Here is a 24,290-nt window from a genome sequence, read left to right on the forward strand (position 1 = left end):
GCCCAGAGACACTCCTCTTTGAGAAGCCGTAAATGGTAGCTTCCTCCTGCCTTCTACCCTAGCCGCGGGCAGTCACTGGGCACAGTCCCCCCAGACCTTCCCCTTCACAAGTGGAGAGGGGCACCCTGGCTTTAACATGGACCATTTCACAGCTCCGTATTTTCACATGATTCCTGGCTTTGGGCGAAGGGCCCATTTTCTCCTACAAGGCGAGTGAATATGAATGGGCCTGGGGTGGGGGTGGGGCGGGGAGGGGAGGGCAGCAGCTAAATTAGCAGCATCCGCATATCCCCTTATTGGCATCCACTTCCACTTCCACAAAAGCAGATACACCAAGAGCCACTTTCTGCCTCTAAGGCTAAAATCGTTTTATGATTACTTTTTGAAAGGTCGCATAAAAGTTGGGAAGAGAAGGAAGGATGTCGGCCCATGCACATCACCACTGGGGGGTAAAGAGAGGTCAAGGAGCGGCCTTAGAACAGGTTGGTCACAGGAGGGTGTGGACGGGCACTTTAGTGAGCAGCTTGCGCCGGGCAGGCTGCAGGAGCGGCCACACGTCCCCGCCCCCCGCACCCTCTGCCCCCACTCCCGCCTCCAGCCCCGGGCTGCACTGCCCGGCTCACTCTTTGGCCACGTTCTTGGCCTTCCACTCCTTCATGGCCTTCTCCCAATTGACGCCGTTGAACTCCTCCACCACCACGCTGCGCACGGTGCCCGCGTCCAGGCAGTGCGGGACGATGCCCACGCTGTTGGAGCTGGAGCGGGGCCGGTAGAAACTCTGCACCCCGCACCGCTTGCAGAAGGTGTGCTGCGCCCGGTGCGTGTTGAACGTGTAGGTGGTCAGGTGGTCGGCGCCCTTCAGCAGCTTGAAGCGCGACGCCGGGACCACGAAGGAGCGGTTCTGCTTCTTCTTGCAGATGCTGCAGTTGCAGTCGAGCACGCGCAGGTCGGCGTGGGCCCACGCCTCGAAGCGGACGGCGCCGCAGTGGCAGCCGCCCGTGTGCCTCACCAGGCCCTGGAACTCGTAGGTGTCCAGCAGCAGCTTGGCGGCGCCCTCGCAGCTCAGCCGCTGCCGTTTCTGGAACGTCTCCCAGCGCTCGCGCTGCTCGCCCAGGTCCCCCAGGGAGGCCGTCGAGTGCGACGGGCCGCGCGGGGACGCCGGCGTCGGGGGCCGCGGCAGCGACGACGGGGGCGCAGACGGCGGCGGCGGCGGCGGCGGTGGCGGTGGCGGCGGCGGCGGCGGCGGTGGCGGCGGCGGCGACGACGGCGACGGCGGCGACGGCGGCGGCGGCGGCTCCCGGGGCCCGGTCTTCTGCGCGCGAGGCTGCGCCAACTGTCGGGGCCGCCGCCGTTTCACCACCTCCAGCCGCCGGCACGAGGGGCGACGGCCGGGGGCCATGGCCAGTTCGGGAGACCCCGCCTGGGCCCTTCCGCACCGCGCGCCCCCCCAAGCCCGGGAGGGGAGGGATGCGCTGCTCAGAGGGGGCGCGCGCAGCCGCCGCGCAGCCCACGGCTCATGCCTTTCCCACGCGGGGCAGCGGCGGCGGCGAGCCCCGGGACATGCTCTGCGCAGTCAAACACCGGGAGGCCCTCCTGACCCAGAGCGCGCGTGGACTCCACCTCCCTCCCCGGCCTGGGCCCCCCGCAGCTCCTCGGGGGCTCGGGTCTCCGACGACTTGCGACCCGTCACAATCGGGGGCCGCCGCTTGGCCACGCCCACTCGGAGCCCCACCCACCCTGGACCCCGGCTTGGCCGGACTCCCAGGATGGGCCTCGCCTGCCTCCTTCGCTTATTCGCACCCAGACCACGCAAATGAGATGCAGACACCACAGGGGAGTGCTCTCGTCTCAACGTCTTTGGAATGTCCAGCCACCCTCATTCCAGCACCCAGGCCTTGGACCCGCAGGAGTGGGCCCGAGCAACCTTCTTCAGGAGTCGTTTCCCTTCATCAGTTCCTTCTAAGCAGCTCCCCCCCGCCCCCCCCCCCGCCCCGGGCTCTACTCCCAGGGCGTTTCTAGTGGAGCAGTGAATCCCGTCCGCCACGGATGAGATTGAGGAAGTTTTATGGGGATCCCATCACATGCGTTTGTTGCAGCAGATTTACAAGGCTTTAAATACTCAATCCACGCCGTGTACACTCTATCCCAGAGCTGAGTTGTGGGGAGCGCAGACAGAGACTGCTCTAGTCCGGAAAGTCCAACCTTCCTCTTCCCCTGGGTGATGGTGTAGGGCAGCAAGTGAGGCAGGCCACGAAGTGGGAAGATTGGAGGTTAGAGGTGAGGTATGCTGCTACATGCAATTTGTCGTTTCAGGAAAAACTCAGGGGATGGCTTGGGATTGGGGGGAAAACCAATGACTTCTTCAGCCAGAGTGTCCTCTGCTGAGATTGGATGTACTAAGAGTTTCGCCGGGCTGTAAATTAGACTGCCTTTTGGATGAAGAATTAAAGACTGGGACAGGGTTTTGTTTGGATCCAGGACAGCAAAGATGAGAGGTCAGGGAGGAGCAAGGAAGGCAAAAGGTTGAGAGAGAAATGAGGACAAATAAAGAAGGGCAAGAGCAAAGTGGAAACACAGAGTTAAGGATTCAGAATACTGCAAGATGCCTTGCCACCGGACATGTAGGGTAGGAAGACACGGAGTCCGCTATTTCAGTGTGCCCTCCAGGAGAGCAGAACCAACATGGAGACTCAGCTGCCCAGAGTGTCTAGCCCACTGCAGGGCTAGGTTAGGTGGAAGAGCTTCCTGCAGACCTTTTTTTTTTCTTTCTTTCTTTTTCTTTTTGGGTCATATTTGGTGATGCACAGGAGTTACTCCTGGCTCTGCATTCAGGAATTACTCCTTGCGATGCTTAGGGGACCATATGGGATGCTGGGAATCAAACCCGGGTCGGCTGAGTGCAAGGCAAACGCCCTACCCGCTGTGCTATCGCTCCAGCCCCCCTGCAGACCTTTTATAGAAGACTGACCTAGATCGTGACCCTGTGTTTTAGACATGGAGAAGGAAACGAGAGTCAGATGTCATTAGCCCACAGCACCCTGCCGTGCGGCTCCTTTGAGCAGGCAGACCAGAAAGAGCCAAGAAGAGTGGAGCCACTTCTGTTCCCTTTTGCTTTTCTGGAAGCCTACTTCAGCTCAGGGGCCACATCTGGGGACACGTAACCCAACAGTGTGGGCCAGAGTCCAGTGCTTGGGCCTGGTGAGGCAGCAGTGCACAGGCCTTGGGGCTGGGGAACCCACCACAGCCATGCTGGACTGTGTCAAATGGTCACCAATGCTTTCAGGCAGAATTCAGGTCTCCTGCATGCCAGGTATAAACTCACCCTTTGGGTTATCTCCTTAACCCAGGATGATATTTTGAAGGGTCTTCTATGTTATAGCATTGTTAGTACTTAAAAGAATTAAAATAGGGGGCTGGAGTGATAGTACTGCAGGTAGGGTGTTTGCCTTGCACGTGGCTGACCTGGGTTCGATTTCCAGCATCCCATATGGTCCCCCAGGAGTGATTCCTGAGTGCAGAGCCAGGAGTCAGCCCGGAGCATTGCCGGGTGTGACCCAAAAAGAAAAAAAAAAAATTAAAATAGTATTCCATTTCATTGTATGGAAACACCATCATGTTTAAACCACACATTGTTTATCCAGGAACATCTGAATCAGTATTTGGCTACTGTGATGAAAACTATAAAAAAAGACTATTTTGTAATCCCATAAAAAGGATGCTCTATGAATTCATGTCTACAACTTGGTGTTGACCTATTTTCATTTGAGTTTATACCTAAAAGGTGAAATTTCTGGGTCTTATGGACATTATAAGAAACTACCAAATGAGTTTCCAATTGTATATTATAACCATCATATATGAAGGACCCATTTTCTCTCTTTAAAAGTGAAATACAAAGAGAATTTGAGATAACCTTGCGAGAAGAAATATAGTTAAAACACTTCATTAAATATTACATATTACAGGCACACACATAAACTTGGTGACTTTTTTTTACATTGATTTCTTTCTTGGTTGCATATTTGAATCATCTGGGGGAACTCACACAATCTCACACGCCCAGGCTTCATCAGATGATTACATCAGAGATACAGTGGAGTAGGGGACCAATGATTAGGAAGTAAGAACTGCTGACTTGGAAAATGAAGGGTTTGCTGACTCATTCACTGAGATAACAGCTATAGTCAAATAGCTAAATGGTGGAGTAGGGGTCGAGGTGGAAGAGACTGTCTACAGGGCAAATTGGGTAAATTTTGCACTTACATAAGGAACAAAGAATTCCTGGTCTGACAAATAACCTGTGATGACCCTCATTTAGTTTTTTTGGGATTCCTTTAACCCTTACTTAACATGAAGTAGAGGGAAGAAATGATAATCGAAGGTCCGTCATAAAAGGGAGAGACAATGAGTTTCTTCACATGTTGGTGGACACGCCCAGAGAAGATCCCTGAACTCAGATGACACTCCCCTGAAGCTGTGACCAACTAAGAGTTGCCAACCTCATTCCTGTCTCCACCTTGCTTTCTGGTGCAGCAGGCAGTCATTTTCTGCATTGTCCATCTGATTAGCCACAGAAGTTTTACAATTTCTCCAGATTTAAATTTCCTGAGGTTTGCTTTATCCTGCGTAAAACATGGGAGCCCTCTGGTGGTAACTTGTAGAAAAAAAGGAGAGAGATTTTGCCTGGTTTAGGGAGGGGCACTATCATTTCTTTCTAGAACCAGTTGCTAAAAGTAAACGAGAGTCAATGAAAGCTCAAGGTCCCAACTGCAACAACCAAACTTTAAAATGTGTCTGTGAAGGTTGCATGCTCCGGGTGGGGCAGGAGGGAACTTGGGACACTGGTGGAGGGAAATTGACACGTGGTGGGATTGATGCTAGATTACAATATGGCTAAAACTCAACTATCAATTACATTGTAAACCATGGCTATTTAACAAAAATAACAATTAAACCAAAACATCATAAATGGCTGGAATGAGACGACATCGATGCACCTGTGCTCCCTGCGGTCCATCTCACCACGCCCTGGCCCCTGCAACTAAACAGAGTGGTGACTGGCATATGTGGTGTGAGACTGCAGGCGGAGGTCCCCAGTGTGATGTGCGCTAGGGACTGATTTGCTCTTCAGGAGTGGAAGGTGTGTCTGGTCAGAATAGCGTAGACGTCACATTTTACTCTTGCTCTTTAACATGCCATCATCCAAATAGCCACATGCGTGGTGGGGAGGAAGGGCCAGCGATGGAAGTCAGGGACAAGCCAAGCTGTGGCTGTTTACAGACAGGACAGGTTTGAGATGAGGATGGGGTTGGAGAGAAGGGAACAGAGGATATATATAGGGCTCACCTGTAAGTTAAGGTGCAAATCTAGTGGGAGAGTTTAAGAAGGAAACTCAAGTTGCCTATGGTGGGAAGCGTAGAGGTACAGGCTAGCCACGCGGAGCCAGGCCTGTGCACGCTTGGAAAAAGAAATGGTACCTGATTTCTTGGGCTACTGTTCAAAAGGCTGCTACTTTTCATGAAAAAGTTTTCACGTTTCTGTTCTTTTTTTTTTTTTAATCCTTGTTACTTGTTTTGAGCCCACCCAGCTGTGCTCAGGACTTAATCCTGTCTCTGTGCTCAGGAATCACTCCTGGCAGGGTTTGGGGGACTATATGCCATGTCAGGCATTGAACCTGGGTGAGTTGCTCGTAAAACAGGCAACTCATCTGTTGTACCATCTCCCCAGCTCCCATTAGCCCTTGTTTTATATGGACTTGAGTTTTGTCTGATTTTCTCGAATCTTAAAAATAAAACAGCAATGTCGGTGCCATTTTAAAATGTCATGAAATACGTGTTTGAAAAAGTGAAAAAGCACAAAGAGGTCAAAAGTGTTTAATAGTTACTTTTTGATGGAAGTCCAGTCACATCTGCCTGTACGGTTACATATCCATTACTTGGACAATCACACTCCACTAGGAACATGATCAATTACAAAAGAGGGACTTTTAAAACCACATTCAATTCTTAATACAAAAATCATTTGCACTATGACAGAAGTGACCCCTTCATGCACAGATAAACTTAACACCTACTGTTATGGAAGAGTAAAACTGTACTTTTATTGTTCCCCCAAAACATTGGCAAATTTAAAGTCACTTTTATCCTTGTGCTCTCTGGTACCAAAGCAAGCCTATTTTGTAATTCCATAGAAAGAATGATCTGTGAAAAGCAAATATGGATACATGAAAGTATTCTGGGTCACTGTTACCTGGAATTTCCTTAAACTGTGCTTTACCTACATTATCAAAAATGCCAGTTGACAAGGCTGAGGGAGCCACATAGGCAAAGTTCTGAAGATGTCACCTAGAAAACTGCTGTCAATATGGAGAACAGCTCATTATTTCAGTTTCACGACAAAAGGGGAAGTCACCCAAAAGGTAGTTAAGCAGATGTTTTTTCTAATACCATGCACCGCATTTATTAGTTTACTTCTTATACGGCACAACATAATATTGTTTGCATGTATATTTGTATGTCACACCTAAAAGCATATAGCATCTACACTTTAAGTGTATTTACAAATTCAACAAAATATCTACATATAAAAGAATTTACTTAAAATTAAACTTGATGCAAGTTATGAAAAACCAATTTATTGGCAAATGAAACTGAACATTCTTTCAACCATAGGTTGTCATAGAATTTTGTATTTGGAGGTAAACCATTTGTTATTATTGATGGATATGATAGGTTATATATGTTTATTTTTGAAACTGTAGATGCAATCCCTTTGACTATTGGCCTTGTTAGCACTTGTCATATTTTTTAAATTCTGAAACGCATCTGCACCCATTTGAGTATACACTCTAATGTTGTACAGAGTTCCAGAAGCTGCCACATAGTGAAAGACTTAGAGGATAATCTATTTATGCTGGCATGCTTTTTATATATTTTCAGTTTTAGAACAATTTGCATTTTGTAAAATTTTCTATTACATTGATATCTTTCTTTTTTTTAGGAGAAATCATAAAAGACCACAAAATCATCATGTACTCCAGTTGGTGATAAAGCTTTTCTTTATATACAGTGGGGGAAAATTGCTCCTTAAAAGCTGTCTTAGTCATTTAATGTTCACATTTCCTTATTTTTTGTCCAGCATTGCAGTTTTCATAATCTTTGCTTTTTTAAAAGTTACTTTTAAACATCAACAGTGATCTAGGGCTCCCAGTCAGCTGTACTAAATGATACAGATGGCATTACATTTTAGAATGCTTATTGTCTGAAGGCACTGCTTATGTCTTTCCCTGTGCTTTCTGGAAAAGTTTTATTTTAATTTGCGTGATTTCAATTCTTTCAGTATGACATAAATGCCAAATGCACTGCAATACATATTGTTTCTGCCTAAAAACAACTGAACAGAAAAATGATGTAAAAGAACACTGTGATTGTGTAATACCTGGGAGATTGAGATGTCTGCAGAGTAACAGGAGCAAGGAGCAGGTAACAGAGTCTCAGTCAGCATCAGGAAACGGAACTGTCATAATTAACTTTTTAGCAAGTATATAATATACATACGTTCCTAACAGTCTCCCCAAAAAGACTAACGACAGCTAGACATAGAGTCACCAATTCACAACAATGTCCACAAAGACATTGAAGTTCTAGAGAACACTACAGTGACACTCTTGACAATGAAAACGGAATTCATATTTAGGGGTTCAGCTGAGGATAGTATAAACAAAGTACCAACCATATTTGAATAACATACACTGGTATGTCCTTTAACTGTGTAGCATTTTCATGCATCATATTGGACTGTATCCTTAAGAGGAAATACCATGATCTGTTGCTGATGTACCATTTCTATCAGTTCGGAGGAAATCAGGAATACCTATTTTGAATGAAAAAGTATCCACTTTGCACAGCAGTTCACATCAATGTATCATTTAACTGAGCTATCTTCTTGCTCTGATTGTTCTCACAATATTAACATAGAGCAGAAAAGAGCCTTTCTGCAACTATGTTCATAGTGTGAGAAGGGTGACAAACAAGTGCTTCAGATAAACATTTCAGAGAAACGGGATATTGGCAAAGAGCTTACAAATTAAACAAAGGAATTCATGGCGTTGACCGGAGAAGGTGCCTCTGAGCTTTCATTTCCTTCGGCTGGTTCTTTCTCCTTCTTCCCACTGTATTGTCCAATAAAGGAGCCATCTTCATTGAACTGGCCATTCACCCCTTCTCCATAGTCAACCAGGCTATCATCGCTGTCTTCTTTTTTCACAGTTCTGTCTGAAGGTGTGCGACTACCCTTTTTCAAAGGCTTGTGGTCTTCTGCATCACTGGAAAAAAGAGAAAATGCTTTCATCTAGGCTAGCATTTAGGTGAAATATTTGATTTAGAAAGATCTTGCATGCAAATTATGATAAAGCTTATGGAATACTGAGCTTCTCTAGCCAAAGCTGATCATTGGGTCTGGGATATGGTTGGAATGAAAATCAGGTGCATAAATGGTTTAATCATGAACTCTTCAGTAGGTGCATAGCTTCTTACTGTGCATATCAATATCAATGGCAGATTCTGACCCTGATTTGGAAGCAATTCAGAAAAAAAATCACAAGCATTAAAAGGGAGAACTGAGAAAATTTGAAAAATCAACACTACTTTGAATCAAATGGGGGTAAAGTTTATGGCAAGTAGAGAAGTTAGTATGTTAAACTGCACTATATCTTTGATTCCTTGGATATGAATGGCAAATGATTTGGGTTAAATGTGAAATATGGATTTTTTTCCCTAATCAAGGAGAAGCAAAATCCTGAACTTCAGATAATTTTGTTATTGTGTGCAGGCCAGACTTGGAAACTTCAACCTTACCTTTCAAGAGACCTATAATTCCCATTAAAAGGATGCAGAAGAAACAAATGAAAATAGCCTAAGAAGAAAAGCAAAATCCTTATGCTGAGAGTATACTGTATTTTTGGTGAGAAGTTTAGTTATTGGACAAAGATTTGTTAATTTGGAATGAGACAAAATTTAAGTTAAAATCATTACATCTGTATTATTAATAGCATGTCGAATTACTTTGAAGGGATTCCAAAAACAGTAAAAGCAAACCTCTTGAGTACTCATACCTGCCCTAGTACTTCCTTCTGCCATGATCATACAGCCTGCCGTGTTGATGGGAATCGCAGGAACATTATTTAATAAAACATTACCAAGCTCATTTTCTTCTCATTTCTATACTGACCCCACCTAACCACAATACCCAGAAGAGAAAAGCAATCATGTTTAGAACATCCTCCCATCATGGGGTCATGTACCTTACTATGTAATCTGACCCATTCCTCAGGCAGCATTTCTTTTAAAAAACAAAAAATTCAAAGTAAAATAGAAACCATACATAATACTCATAAAAATGGTATAACATAAAGATTTCATGATGTGTGGTATCCACCCATTAATTTGTGCTGTGGAAATTCATTATTTCTTTTTTTGAGTGTGACTTTTTTCTTCAGCTGAGATACAAATATTTAAAGATGTGCATGTATTCAGGCCCTCTGGTCAAAAATTTCTATTAAGCCTTTCAATTTTTCTTCAAAAAATATCTCCAGGCTGGAATATTCTAGCTTAATGTGACATTTGGCTTATGCTTTTGAAAATTACCCATTTTGACAATACGAGTTTGTGTTACATAAAGAATAAAGGATGTTACTACCATCACAAATAAACAACTGAGGAGACATCCCAGACCCTTGCAGTGGTGCGTTGTGTTTTGGGCACCTCAGCAGAGATAGTATGACACTCAAACCGGCTACAAGAATGGCCTGCACAAAGTTTGAAAACAAATCATTGGTGTCTAGGTTTTGCTTAAATACTTTGCAAAATATATACCTCATAATTTGGTGAAACATTTAATTCCACTGAAGAGTTCAATAATGAGCATATACTTTCGTCATCAATATTCCAACTATTTATCTTAATCTATACTATAGAATCAGTATTCCAAGGAATATACAATATATTCTAGTCCATGGCTTTTCTTTGGTCCTTTGATCCATCCATTCATCTACCCACATACCTAATACATGTTTATTGAGTGCTAACTCAATAGACAGATACTGTTTGAATCATCAGGGATTAGCAGCCAACAAAATACGCTTAAACTCTGACTTCACTAACTTTACATCTAGTACGGAAAGTTTAGACAATAAGCAATCAACGTGTTCAAATAATTAGTTCCATAGCACATAAGAAGAAATTAGTACTATGAGTAATTATTTGTACTAAACCTTAGTAAAGAGGACAGTAATGTCAGAGAAAAGGGAAAGGTCGATATTTAAATATCAACCTCTTTAATGGTCAGGAAAGGCTTTATTAAAATATCTGACCAAAGATTTAAAAGAGATGACTGAAAATGTCTCTAGGTTCCATGTCACGAAGGATTCTGCTTATAATTTCCTCAAAATACTTTATAAATTCAGGTCTAATATTATGGTCTTTAATCCGCCATGGACTGGAGAGATAGTACAGTGGGTGAGGTGCTGGCCTTGTCTTCAACTGGGCTGAATTCGACCCCAGCACCACACAGAGTTCCCTGAGCACCACCAGAAGTGATCCCTGAGCACAGAGCCAGGAGTAAGCCCTTTGCACTTTGAAATGTGGCCCCAAACAAAAAAATAAAAAGTCAAATTTTAATTGACTTTTGTGCATGGTATAAGATAGGGGCCTGAGTTCTATTTTTTAACATGCGACTGATCAAATTTTCCAACACTAATTGTTGAAGAGGCTTTTCTTGCTTCTGTGTACTCTTTGTTTCTTTTTCAAAGATTAACTGTCCATATACCCAAAGATCTGTCTCTGGGCTCTCAAATCTATTCCATTGGCTTGAGCATCTGTTCTTATTTCAGTACCACAATGTCTTGGATACTGTGACTTTATAGTATAAGGCTGCTAAATGAAGTAGCTCATCCCCCCTCCCCCCCCCCGCCCCATTGCTTGGGCATTTAAAAAAAATTACTCCATATAAATTGCAACAGAATTTGGTCTGTGTCTTTAAAAAACTGTCATGGGATTTTTATAGGGACTGCACTGAATCTGTATAGTACTTTCAGTAGGCTTGTCATCTTGACACCATCTGGACACCACATCCTTTTACTCCATGAACAAAGGATGTGTTTTCGCCTGCTTTTCACTCTCATTTCCTTTAGTAGTTATTTATGTCTTTCACCTCTTTTGTTAATTTGATTCTTAAGAACTTTATTTTTTTGAGGAGCAATTTTGAATTTTTCTCTTTCTTTTATTTCATTGTTTGCATATAGAAATGCCATAGATTTCTGCGTGTTGATTTTGAAGTCAGCCATGCTATTGTACAAGTCTACAAGTTTACTGTTACCCTGCCTAAAAGAAGATTTCTTTCTTTCTCTCTCTCTCTTTCTCTCTGGCAGCGTCTTTAATGTTTTTCTAAGTATAGAATTATGTCATCTGCAAATAATGGTAAGTTTGACTTCTAATCTGGATGCCCTCAATATCTCTTTCTTACCTAATTGTTATGGCAAGGAACTCCAATACCATATTGAATAATAGTGGTGATTTTTTGCCTGATTTTAGAAAGAAGTGTTTTAGTTTTTCACTACTGAGTATCATTGAGTAGGATGTTTATTGTGTGAATAAGTATGACGTCACCATTGAGTATGATATTGGCATGGTAAAATTCTACTATATTGAGGAAACTTCCTCCTATAATCATGTTGAATTTTTTTTTTAAATCATGAATGGTGTCGGATATTGCCAAAAGGTTTCTCTACATCTATTGATATGATCTTATGCTTTGTAGTTTTTCTTGTATGGATGTAATGTATTATACAGATTGGCTTTCTTCAATGATTCAATTTCATTGGTAAAGCAATGGAGGCAAAGATAAACAAATGGTACCACATCAAATTAAGAAACTTTTATACCAAAAGAAACAATGAACAGAATAGAAAGACACCACACATACTGAGAAAAAGCATTTGCCCACATTCATTTAACAAATGTTGAATATCCAAAATATGTGAAGCCTTTCTAAAACTTAACAAAAAAATAAACCAATCTCATAAAAAAATGGGGAGAAAAGATGATGACCAGAAACTTCTTCAAGGAGGACACATAGAGAGCAAATAGGTACATGAAAAATTATTCCACATCATTTATCATCATGGAAATGTAAAGTAAAACAACAATGAGATATTGTCTCATAATGTCTTATACCATCTGACACTAGCACACATCACAAAGAATGACAACAACCAGTGTTGGCATGGATGTGGGGAAAAAAGAAACTCTTATTCACTGCTAGTGAGAATATAGATTGGCTCAACACTTTTGGAATCGTGGAACATCTCAAAAAAACCTGAGATATGAGCTTCCATATGATTCAGCAATCCACTTCTTGGAATATACTCCAAGGCCCCAAAAACTATACTCAAAAAAGACATCTGCACTCCTGTGTTCACAGTAGCACTCTTCACAAAGAGCCAAAATCTGGAAACAATCCAAGTGTCCAAGAACAAATGACTGGATAAAGGAACTATGGTACATATACACAATGGAATACTATGCAGCTACAAGAAAAAAAATTATGCAATTTGTTGCTAGGTAAATGGATTTAGAGAGTATCATGATGAGTTGAATGAGAAGGTAAGGAATAAGTACAGAGTGGTCTCTCTCTTATGCAGGATAAACACACAGAGAGTAAGAGAATAAAAAAATGGCGAGGGCAATGGATCCTGAGAACTGGTCTACAGAACTGAGCTTTCCCTGGCAGGGAAGACAAGGGGAGGGTGGATTGAGGTGAGGGGCATTCTAGATGTCTAGGGACAAGGAGATGGTGGTGTTAGAATGTTGTATGCATGAAACTGTATCTGCAGTATTGTGAATAATGGTGTCTAAAATAAAAAATAAAAGAGTTAGGACAGTCAAGTGGATAGCTAAAGGGAGAGGCATTCTTGTGGAGTAACCCGCTGTAAACGTACCCTGAAGTGGGGACAAACCAAGGTACTCTTTAGAAAGAGTTTAAGTGGCTGGAATTAAATCAGAGAAAAAGAGCAGGAGAGAGAAAATTAAGTGGTTATAGGGATGTTGTAAGGATTCAGTATTCCAATTTGATGGAGAAAAACCCTCTAAAGCCACTGGAGAGTTTTCGATGAATGAAGTGACATCCATGTCATGATGTGACTTATATAAATTTTTTTCTTAATGAAGTAACAGTGGGCTGGAGCGATAGCACAGCGGTTGGGCCTTGCCTTTCACTCGGCTGACCCGAGTTCGATTCCTCTGCCCCTCTCAGAGAGCCCGGCAAGCTACCGAGAGTATTGAGCCCTTGAGGCAGAGCCTGGCAAGCTACCCGTGCGTATTGGATATGCCAAAAACAGTAACAATAAGTATCTCAATAAGAGATGTTACTGGTGCCCACTCGAACATCTCGATGAGCAACAGGATTACAGTAACAGAAGTAACATTGGTTTACATGAATGCATGTGTTTTCAGGATATAACTTCATACTTCTTCAAAATAAATGTTCTCACACTGTACCCACCACCAAAATACCAACATACTTCTACCACTGTCCATACTTCTACCTGTGCTCTTTGGTCTTCTCACTAGTAATTTTGTGGTCTGATTCCAAAGATTTTTGTTTGGTTTTGTCTGTTCATTTGCTTTGCTTCTCTGTATTCCACAACTGAGTGAGATAACATGTTACTTTTCTTCTTCAGATTTGCTCCAATTAGCATGACCACCCCCCCACCCCTGGCCCTCCATACTCTCTAGTTACATCTACCTTGTAGTACAAAGTGAAAGTTCATATTTTCTTTTCTTTTCTGAGTACTATTCCATTGAGCATATATATACACTGTATTTTTACTCACTCATTTGTTGTTGGGTACTTGGCTTATTTTGATATTAGCACTGGAAAGAATGCTTCAATGAACACAGGTGAGCCAGTCTTTTCAAGTTAATGCTTTGCATTTTGCAAGGGTACTTAAGAATGGAATTGCTGGACCACATGATAAATATAGTTTTCATGTCTTGAGAAATTATTATATTATTTTCTTTAGAGGCTGAAACAACTGACAATCTCACCAACACTGAATGAGTATTTCTTTTCTTCCACACTCCGACAAATATTTGTTTCTGTTTTAATTTTTATGTAGGTCATTCTCACAAATGGGAAATGATATTTCATCATTTTGATTTGCATTTCACTAGTAATAAATAACTATTGACCTTTTACCTATGTGTCTATTGGACATCTTTTCTTTTTTCCTTTTTGGGTCACACCTGGTGATGCTCAGGGGTTACTTCTGGCTCTGCACTCAGGAATTATTCCTGGCGGTGCTCAGGGAACCATATGGGCTGTCTGGAATCAAACCAAGGTTGGCCACGTACAAGGCAAATGCCCTATCCGTTGTGCTATTGCTCCAGCCCCTGGACAACTTTTTTGTTTTTCTTGCTTTTTGGGTTACATCTGGCGATGCACAGGGGTTACTCCTGGCTTTGCACTCAGGAATTACTCCTGGTGGTGCTCAGGGGATCATATGAGATGCTGGGAATTGAACCTGGGTCGGCTGCGTGCAAGGCAAATGCCCCTCCCGCTGTGCTATCACTCCAGCCCTTGGGCAGCTTTTTTCAAGAAAAATTTTCTTTAGCTCTTCCATCCATTTTTTGATGTGGGGTTCTTGTTGAATTTTGTGCGTTAGTATTATCTCTTTCTGGCTTATATTTTAAAAGAATTAGTCAGGCTATAGAGATAGTTAAGGCACTTACTTGCCTTGCATATGACTGGCCCTGTGGCATATGGTTCTATTTCCAGAATAGCATATGGTCCTCCCAGGCCTACCAGGAGAGGTCCCGGAGCACAGAGCCAGGAGTAAGCCCTGAGCACTGTAGTCATCTGTGCTGAAAATATTCTAAATTAAAGAATAAGAATTTGTAAACAATAGTAAATTTGGGCCACACCCATTGATTACAAGTTCTTTATGGCTGATTTAGTGCTACAGCAGCAGAAGTGCAGAGCTGCAGCAGAGACCATGTGGCCTATAAAGGATAAAATATTTCCTATTGGGCCCTTTATAGAAGAAATTTGCTAACCGCTAATTGATGAGGCAAGTGCACTACTGCAACAATCTAAGAGTGAGAAAACTGCAATTTGGGTTTCAGTGGAATACTGGGGGTGGTAAAAAGAGGTCAGATGATGGACATAATTTGAACAGATGTGGCTCCAGCAAGATTTTCAGATGGATTTGCATCACACTGGAAACCTCAAAAATGAATTGTATCATGAAAAGATTAAATAAGTTGCTTTCCACATTGCTCCCAGGCAAAGGCTTGATCAAGTTTAAGTATTAAAGGACTGCTTCCCAAGTGAGAGGAAACAAAATTTGAAAAGATGATTTAAAAATTGTCAAATTCAAAGTCTTAAAAGTTCCCATCTTTAAAACAAGAAGTGTTAGCCTATAATGTCAGAGATTAAAAATATCAAAAATAAGCAATAAACCTGGTATTTACATATGTGTCTACAAAATGTATATGCACCTCTATTATCCTCCCTGTGCTGCTGTTATTGCAAAGATCAGCACCAGATATGCAGCTCTCAGTGAGTTGTGGTGCTTACTGAGAACTACGCACTTTTATTTTTGCGTAGTTGTTGTGTTTGTCCACCGGGGGGCGTGGCGTGCTCACGTGAGCTGGAATGCCTGCACACTTTCTGGCTGCAGCCAACACAGGGACCTCTGAGGTGCTCACACACATGTTGGTTGAAGGGGGCACTCCTGGCCTCAGTGCTTGCACGCGCACCGGGCTGAGGGTCAGAGCAGACACTTCTGCTGCAATTCATGAGTTTAGGCTTGCAAGGCTGGTGCGTTTAGCTGCTGAGTCATCCACCTCTATTACCAGGTATTACAAAATGTACTTTTAAAACTTACATCCATGAATAAAGATTCTTGTGCAATTGAAAAGAAATGTTTACAATATCAAAACACCTCTGAGATTATCATAAATTTCTTCCTCTGGGATATACATTCACTTCTCAGTGGCCTTTCCTTAGCACCAAAGTATAGCTCTTTTGTAGCACCAAATTGGAGCCTCTTTTACACTTTGCTCAAGTAGTTCTTTTATGTCCCTAGATCCCCCACTATTTACAAACTTAATGGGATAATATTGTATTTTCGGGGGGAAGGGATCTGATTGATTTATTTTTTGGCCACACCTGGCAGTGCTCAGAGCTCACTCAGCGTTTAGATCCCTGGTTCTAAACTCAGGGATCACTTCTTTTTTGGGGAACCATATGTGGTGTCAGAGATCAAACTGGGTTTGGCCACTTGCAAGGCAAGCACTCTTAGACTATACTCTTTCTCTCTGGCTCCTGTAATGGTTTTAATAGGCTTACAGCCTGGCAAACAGTAAGCACTCAATAAATGGTGGATGAATTTAAAATAACATCATAAAATAACAATGGAAGAAACAGTGGGCATTAAGAAATCCTTTGGGATTCTAACATTAAAACATTTTTATTCTGTCTTAATTTTATTATGTCAGATAGACAAAGCATTGGAACACAGTCTTTCTTGTACTTAAGGATGAATCTTATGGGGTTCAATTTTTTCAGCTTCATTCAGGATTATACACACAACATGCTACTATTAAATGCCTATGGAGTACAATTCAGCAACAATAGATAAATATTTGATCAACTGATCTAATTTTTCTATGGTCACCACTTCCCGTGGTCACCATTTTTATATAACTAAACCCTGCTATAGTTTAATTGACATTCATGACCCACTTTCCAAACACCTTTCCGTAAAGATCATCATTATTCTGCCCAAGCAACAGTCTGAGGGGCTGGGCTAACATGCTTGCAACAGGAGCGGATTCACTCAAATTATATAATTCCTGTGCTACGAACTTCTGTTTCTGCTATGATTTCAAGTATTATGGTCATAGTTTTTTTTCCTAGAATTTTTTTTAGAAATATGGATCTAAAGAATAAATAAAAAATACTTACACAGTTGGTTGCATTGTTTCTCTGATTTTTCTATATGCTAGTAAGGATGCAGATCCTACTGTCTGTATAATTAAAGAAACAAACAAAGAAAGCTGCAGGCTTCCACCACAGGGTAACTGCTTGGGGGAGGGGATGTTGGAGTGAGGGCAAAGGGTTACAGAATGCAAAAAAAAAAACTGTCAAATTTGGTCATTGTGGTTCTATCTCTCTTTGCACTAGGAAACATTCTCTCTTTCAGAGCATGAGAATGAGTAAATCATAAACAATTTACATCTGGACACTATCCAAAATTTAGGATTCACGTATTAATTAATATTCAGGATAAGAAAGAATTAGAATAATAAGGCAAGGCAGAGCTCAAAATTTCCAGAAGGTGCAAAGCAGAGAAAGGAACCCTCGTGATTTAGAGAGAATGACACTTAAATATACTGTTATTTATCTATTTTTTAACGATTCTGTAATAAACAGTTGGAACCATTTTCATTAATGTTGACATCAAGAAAACTAAAGCTTTTCTTTTTAAAATAGAAAAGAAACCAAAGGGAAAAAATTCTGAGGTAGTGTCAGGAAATCACAGGATAAAGTCAGATGTACAGCAAAGGTAGGTGGAGTATTTGGGGATGAGAGCTCACTTGTGGAACTGTCCTTACGAATGTTCAACTTCAATTTTTTTAAAGAAATCACTGGGTTGTGTTTCAAGTTTAGACACCCATCAGAAGCTTGTTTCCCTTGGCATCTCAAAATCAATGTAATTACTTGTATGACAAGTGATTTTTTTCTTCACACATAAACCAATGGGTTTGTTCTCACTAGACTCAAGAAAAAAAATTCATTCTCTTCTGATAAAACATAAGCTAGAGAAAGCATGTGAAAATGCTTCACAGACAGATCACACATGATTTAACACTAAGACAAAGAAACAGGATCAAATGAATGTAAATACAGTGACAATGAAGTCAGTAAACAAATACTTGCTATATACTGCTCTACAGCCCAAAATCACATTAAAGGTTGTTAGTAGAAAAAGAGGAGCACACAAATAAGAGAACTAGAAACTTTCAGAAACCACCTAACACATGAACAACTTTATTATCTTATAGATGAAAAAAAAGTAAGGCTTAGATAAATTAGTTGCCACATTAAAAGGAATCAAGGGAAATGGCTCAGCTGGCAGTAAAACAAATATTCTCTTAATTCCAAGCTTTTTCATGCCAATGTCAATCAACCAGTGTCAAACCAGGCAGCATAATTGCTCCGAGGAAGTGACATTACACACTTTCACATCACTGTAATAGCAAGTTGGCATTTGAAACCCACAAGGTGAGCAGTACATTGCCAGATTCATTTAAGTGTGGTGACATAATAGAAATCCGTCACAGGTGAAGAATGTATGAAGTACAATGATATATTTTCAATTCATGCAAATCCATCATCTCCAAGTTAGACTAAATTTATCTTCATTACAATAAACATGGAAGTGACATGTGCATTGATGTGAAATTCTCGCCTAGAGAACTCTGAAAATAAGAACTTATTTAGTAATTATGAGCTCATCTGCTTTATAGAAATAATGTATAGAAGAATGAATGAAATCAGCCAGAATATCAGCTGATCTGATGCAAATGCCCATCTGTGGGTTGCTCTAAGATGTAATGAAAACCTTCCAGTGGTCTGAGTGTGGGTGTTGCATGAGGTTGCACACACTTTTGGTCCCAGAGTCGACTTCTGACATCAAGATAATCCTTACCAGACATTTTTTTTCTGCATCATGAGATAAATTCTGAAGTTTTAGAAAATGTAATTATTTCTGTTGAAGGGATCAGAATGTAAACGCTTAGATGCTAAGATACAAGCAAAACTTGCATTGCATGGAAACTGGTATAAAATTAATTTTGTCAACATTAAATGCTTTTTCTCCAATTTGTTCTGTTTTCTACTCTTTTTTTTCTACATTACTTCACCCCTCCTAATACTGACATGTTAATATTAAAAATGAGCTCTAGAAACAGGTGAAAAAATTGACACAAATATTTTATTTATAAATGTAATCTGGAAGTCAAAATAGTACAATAGTTTACTGCACCTAAAAGTCTTTACTTCTGGGAAGAAAAGGATCAGCATGATTTGGTGCATAGTTTTAAAACTATTTTATATCATCAAGAGGTTTACATAAGGAAAAAACAAGGTATAAAAGTGCTTTATGAATAAAATATTCTTTTTCTTAAACACAACTTTGTGTGTGTGTGTATGTGTGGTGCCGGGGATTGAATCTAGGACCTTACATGTATGAGGCAAGTTCTCTACTGCTGAGCCACATCCCTAGCCCCTAAAATATTCTTTTAGTACACCAAAGTCCTAATATTTAAAAACTAATAAATATTTAGTTTATGTCTCTAAACATATATGAAATAATTATTCAGTTTCTATTAAAAAGACCTAATATACCTAAATAAGAATATCTTTGTTTAGGGGCTGGAGAGATAATACTGCCCCACATGTGCCTAACTTTAGTGTAATCCCTCACTCAACATGGTCCCCTGAGCATTACAGAGATGACCTCAGTTTTCTCTGGCACCACAGAGGTTGAACTGCAGCACACCTTTGAGCCCTATAATTGGCTAAAATCACTGGAAATGCTCCCTGGGTCTTTTGAGCACTGCTTGTGAGATCACCCCCCAATCCTAACCCTACCCCTGCAAAAAAACAAAAACAAAAACAAAAAACTTTGTTTAAAGATATTAAAGTAAGGCCTGCCTTCCTTCCTTTCCTCTTTCTTTCAATTCCTCCTTCCTCTCTCCTCTACTCTTCTACTCCCCTCCCTTCCTTTCTCTGTTCCTCTTTTCTCCTCTCCTCTTTATTACTACATAGCACAACATAAATTGGGTCAAACTCTGTCCTTAATGGTGGAATCAAGCCAAATATGTATTATGAAAGCATTGTCTTATTAAGTATGTATTACTAAATATCACACTGTCTTGAGAGATGTGATATTTATTAATATTTATCAGCTTCTGAAACAGGCTGCGTATCATTTCACAATTAGTGAGCAAGGGATGTAGTATTTTGTTTAAGAAAAACTAGCTTCATATCCAAAACTGAAAAGAGAAATGTTGGTTTTCTTAAAAGACTAACAAAATGACACATCTAGTTTGACAATGTATATTTTCTAGAGGTTTTATTGTTCTTTTAGCTTTTACTGTAGTATACCAATTTTGCTAGGTTGATCAATACAGCAAAGACTATGAAAAACATGAGATTCTGTCTGTAAACCTACAACTAAGACAGAAATTTATCTTAATTTGGGGGGCCTCTCAGGCAGTGCTCAGGAGTGCTGGGTCCCCTCTTAGCAATACTTGGCAGCAGTGATGCAGTGCTAAGGTCCTGTGGTATCAGGGATTACCTGGTCTACTCTAGTCTAGTGATTCTCAGGGTGACACTTATTTTATAATGAAAAGTAAGACTTTTTTTTTAACAAGGAAGAATGTGTAAAGCTTTAGGCAAAAAAAAAATCACATCTAAATGAGTATTTCAGGAATATGTAAAATGCCGGGTAGAGCATGTTCCTGGCAGAATTCGATTCTAGGGAGAGTGAGTGCACAGACAATGCCTGGGAGGGAAGCGAGGGCTGGAGAAGCCGGGGCTCACCTGTATTCTCCAAAAGTGCCATCATCTTCCTTCATGGGCTGGATTTCAGGATCCGCATGAGCATCTTCCTTTTCTTTAACTAAAATTTTAATTGAAATAATTATTTATGCTCCTGAGTTCCCTTATTTAAAAGTTGCAGTCTTTTAGAAATACAGCAGTAGAGAATAATTCTCTACATTGTCGATGCCATAAATCCAGTTCTCTGACATAACCACACATCATGTGTTTTGATTTTATAATCACTCCTAGGCAATGAAATAGAATGAACATTTATCTACATACAAAACTGACTTCATGTAAGCATTCTGATACAAGTCTCTTACCTGATGAAGAAAAAAAAAATCTTAGATTTCTAAGGTTTCTTGTCTATTCCCTATTTGTTTTCTATATGCAGGTTATTCATGTTGCACTTCTGTTCTTTTGCAAATTTTCCTTGTCATTGAAGAGAAAACGGCCAAAGAAAACATAAACTAACTACACTGAATAAAACATTAGTCATCTATGGAAAGCATGTCATATATCATAGTAGCACGGTCACACTTCCTGTGAGAAAACTTTATGAACTTTCTCCTTGGCTGGTTGATTTTAGTCTGTTTCCAGACTCATAATAATTTACTTGGAGCCTAATGATACAGAGTCACTCATATCTTCAGGCAACAAATTAATTTTATTTCTCTAAATGCATTCCAATATTTGACATGATTCGGTTGCCATTACATAAGTAGGGATCAAATACAGTTTCAACAACAACAACAACAACAACAACGAAACTCTATGGCTCTGGGAAGACGCACATTGGAGTCTACACAATTGTCCTCCTGGTTTCTTTTTAATTAAATGGCTAATTACACAACATTATAAGAAAATTTAAATCTATTTTTTTTTTTTTTGCTTTTTGGGTCACATCTGGCAATGCTCAGGGGTTACTCCTGGCTCTGCACTCAGGAATTACTCCTGGCGGTGTTCAGGGGACCATATGGGATGCTGGGATTCGAACTCGGGTTGGTTGCCTGCAAGGCAAATACCCTACCCATTGTGCTATCGCTCCAGCCCCTAGAAAATTTAAATCTTTCTTACCTGGATATTTACCACCCTTGTTTCTTCTGATGAAGCAAACTATCAGCAAAATTAAGATAAGGAGAGCAACGGCACACATGAGACCGATGAACCAGCCCTGAGTTGCAATATCCACTTGACGACTTGCCATTGCTGGAAAACAAATGAATGGTGTTTGTGGGAATGGGGTGAGGATAGGATCATAAAAACCACTGTATTTCCTTGTAATAAAACTTGCAATATAGATGACCTTTTGTATATGTTACACATGAAATCTTGTGGTCATCAAATAAGAAATACAAAAATTCAACATCTAAAAAATCTAGAAACTGTCATTAATTAAATTAAACAGAAAAATCTGAATGTGAATTACCATTAAATGCTAACACACCTTAATAAACACTGTGCTCGTGGTTATTTTAGTTTTATATTTTCAGTAAAAACACAGTGCAAAAACTAAGTAGAAACATTAACTGCTCATAGAATAAACTGTACATTAAGTACAATGTAAGAAAATAAGACTGAATTTTAAACAGAACAGAATGTATATATTCAATGGAGTATTTTTCCTTCAAAGAAACCACTTTGGGAGGCTAATATAATGCTGTCATTTAAAAAAGGTGTCTTGGAAATCTTCTATTAAAAAAGAAAACTTCCATACAAGAAACCTTCCATATAAAATAACTAATTATATTATTTTTTATAAAACACCTCAATGTGCACCCAAAATACTAGATTTTTTAAAAAATTCATCTCATTTACAGGAGTCGGTTCTGAATGACTCTTGGAAATTTCTGAAAAATCTTATTTATTATTAAAGGATCAAAATTCAATTCTGTTTAGAGTTCATCAAAAGATCTAAAATTTATCTTGATTAGTGGAATAAATATTGGAAGAAGTGACCAGTTTAAAGAGAAAATACTCATTCACATGTATATGCATTCTTTAGGTCTTTAGCTATTCTGTTTTAGTAAATAAATGTGAAAATCCTTATTCAGTCACAGTCACAATATGCAAATCTCCTAAGAAAAAACTAAGAATTAACATTTCTGGTATTATTCAAAAGTGTCAATCAAATGGGACAAAGTGCAGCATTAATGGCTATTTAGACATGCCCACAAGGATTTTTTTCATAAATTGATATGAATCCCTCTTTACAAAGACCTTTCATTTCTCTTTTGACCATGATCAAGTTAAAAGTTTTTCTTCTTTTGCCTTCGCAAGCATGACTAGATCATGCTTTCAATTTGAAGTTCTTTTGAATACATTTAACACGACTGGGTTAGGTGTATGTGATCTCTAGATGCAGAAATAAGCATGACTATGCACATCCCAGTTCTGCTATATGTTGCAAAAATAGCATCTTATTCCCTTTTTCCCCTCCAAAATATGGGGAGAAAAATTATATGCTTAACATCAAGCATGAAGAAGAATATGAAGATATATGTAGCTGTACATATAAAAAAAATAAAATGCGAGGTGAAAATACATGATCTGGAACATAAGTCAAATGCCAATAGCCTTTCCTCAATAGCACCTCTGTTAGAGGGATTTTGAGGTAAATTATAAGCAGACACCACTGAAGCATGAGTAGAGGTGACCCCTCTCCATACATGTACCATAGTTCGAGTGAGAACAACAACTTTGCTTGACTGCCTGTTACGTAAGAAGGGCCCTAAAGGCCAGAAAGGACTGTGAGAGGACAGAAGTCTTCCCAGGACCCTTGAAAGTTACGCTAACTATAGATACTCAAACAGTCCCAGGTGTGGCCACAAGGGTGCATCACCCCACACTCAAATAAAGACAAAACAAAGCCTATTTCTTCCTGAGCCTGAGTTTTCCTTTTGTAGTTAAAAATTACTTTTTTTCCCGATAAGTTACTATCATGGACATTACAGAAATTCAGAGAAACACTGTGTCACTGACAGGTGTGCTTTCTGTGCTGAGCCCCGGAAGCATCACTGTGGCATCTGAGTTTTCATAGCTGGGTATTAGGACCAGGTAGAAAAGTTAATGAAGATTTTCACTTATCTGAAATCTTTTACCAGCAAGTTATATTCGAGTATTACTTGAGTAATGCAGAAAGTAGGGATTCAAACAAATAAATGTAAAGAGCATGAAAAAAAGAAAATAAACCAGGGGAATAAAACTTGCTTTGCTTTTTAGGGATTATCTTTAATTACAGTCTCCTATTATCACTTTGCTTGCTTTAGTAGGGATAACCTATGTTCTGGGTTGTCTTTGAGAAAAAAATGCTCTTGAGTTCTTAGAATGATCTAATCAACTCAGAAGGCACTGTGACTAGTTGTTATATGCTATTTATGAGTACTTCATGATGGAAAAAAATGTTCTCTTTAGTTAGAGTAGCTAGAAATGCTTAGAAAGGTGGAAATGATTATCAACCAAATTTAGTGGCGAGTGAGTAAAAATTTGTCAGTGCCAGTAAAAGTAAATCTGCTTTCAGTTCTTGGCATGTTTTTGTCTTTGTTTTAGGGTCACTCCCAACAGAACTCAGGTGTGCTCCTGGTTCTGTGCTCAGGGCTCACTCCAGACAGTGATCGGAG

General features: G+C 40.4%; 2 protein-coding genes across 32 annotated transcripts in view; both read right to left on the minus strand.

Annotated features, from left to right (window-relative positions):
• Nucleotides 1-533: 533 nt before the first annotated feature.
• Nucleotides 534-1,399, minus strand: LOC101537350 (centromere protein V-like). Its single transcript, XM_055128964.1, has 2 exons — nt 1,245-1,399; nt 534-1,214 (listed from the first exon to the last, which is right to left on the minus strand). Exons 1-2 carry the CDS (start codon nt 1,397-1,399, stop codon nt 620-622), a joined length of 750 nt encoding a protein of 249 aa, XP_054984939.1. The 3' UTR covers nt 534-619.
• A 4,458-nt stretch (nt 1,400-5,857) lies between these two features.
• The window catches only part of NRCAM (neuronal cell adhesion molecule), a 314,513-nt gene continuing 296,080 nt past the window's right edge, over nt 5,858-24,290 (minus strand). For 30 of the 31 annotated variants that reach the window (XM_055119016.1, XM_055119103.1, XM_055119066.1 and 27 more), the window contains 3 exons: nt 21,748-21,879; nt 20,671-20,749; nt 5,858-8,323 (listed from right to left, as the gene is read on the minus strand). In XM_055119016.1, the coding sequence (XP_054974991.1) occupies nt 8,086-8,323; nt 20,671-20,749; nt 21,748-21,879 (449 nt within the window). In that variant the 3' untranslated portion in view covers nt 5,858-8,085. Of the gene's footprint in view, nt 8,324-17,025; nt 17,088-20,670; nt 20,750-21,747; nt 21,880-24,290 lie in introns of all 31 variants that reach the window. The other variant, XR_008627059.1, reaches the window with a different exon arrangement.

Source organism: Sorex araneus, chromosome 1 (genome assembly GCF_027595985.1).
Source record: "Sorex araneus isolate mSorAra2 chromosome 1, mSorAra2.pri, whole genome shotgun sequence".
Taxonomy (NCBI): Eukaryota; Metazoa; Chordata; class Mammalia; order Eulipotyphla; family Soricidae; genus Sorex; species Sorex araneus.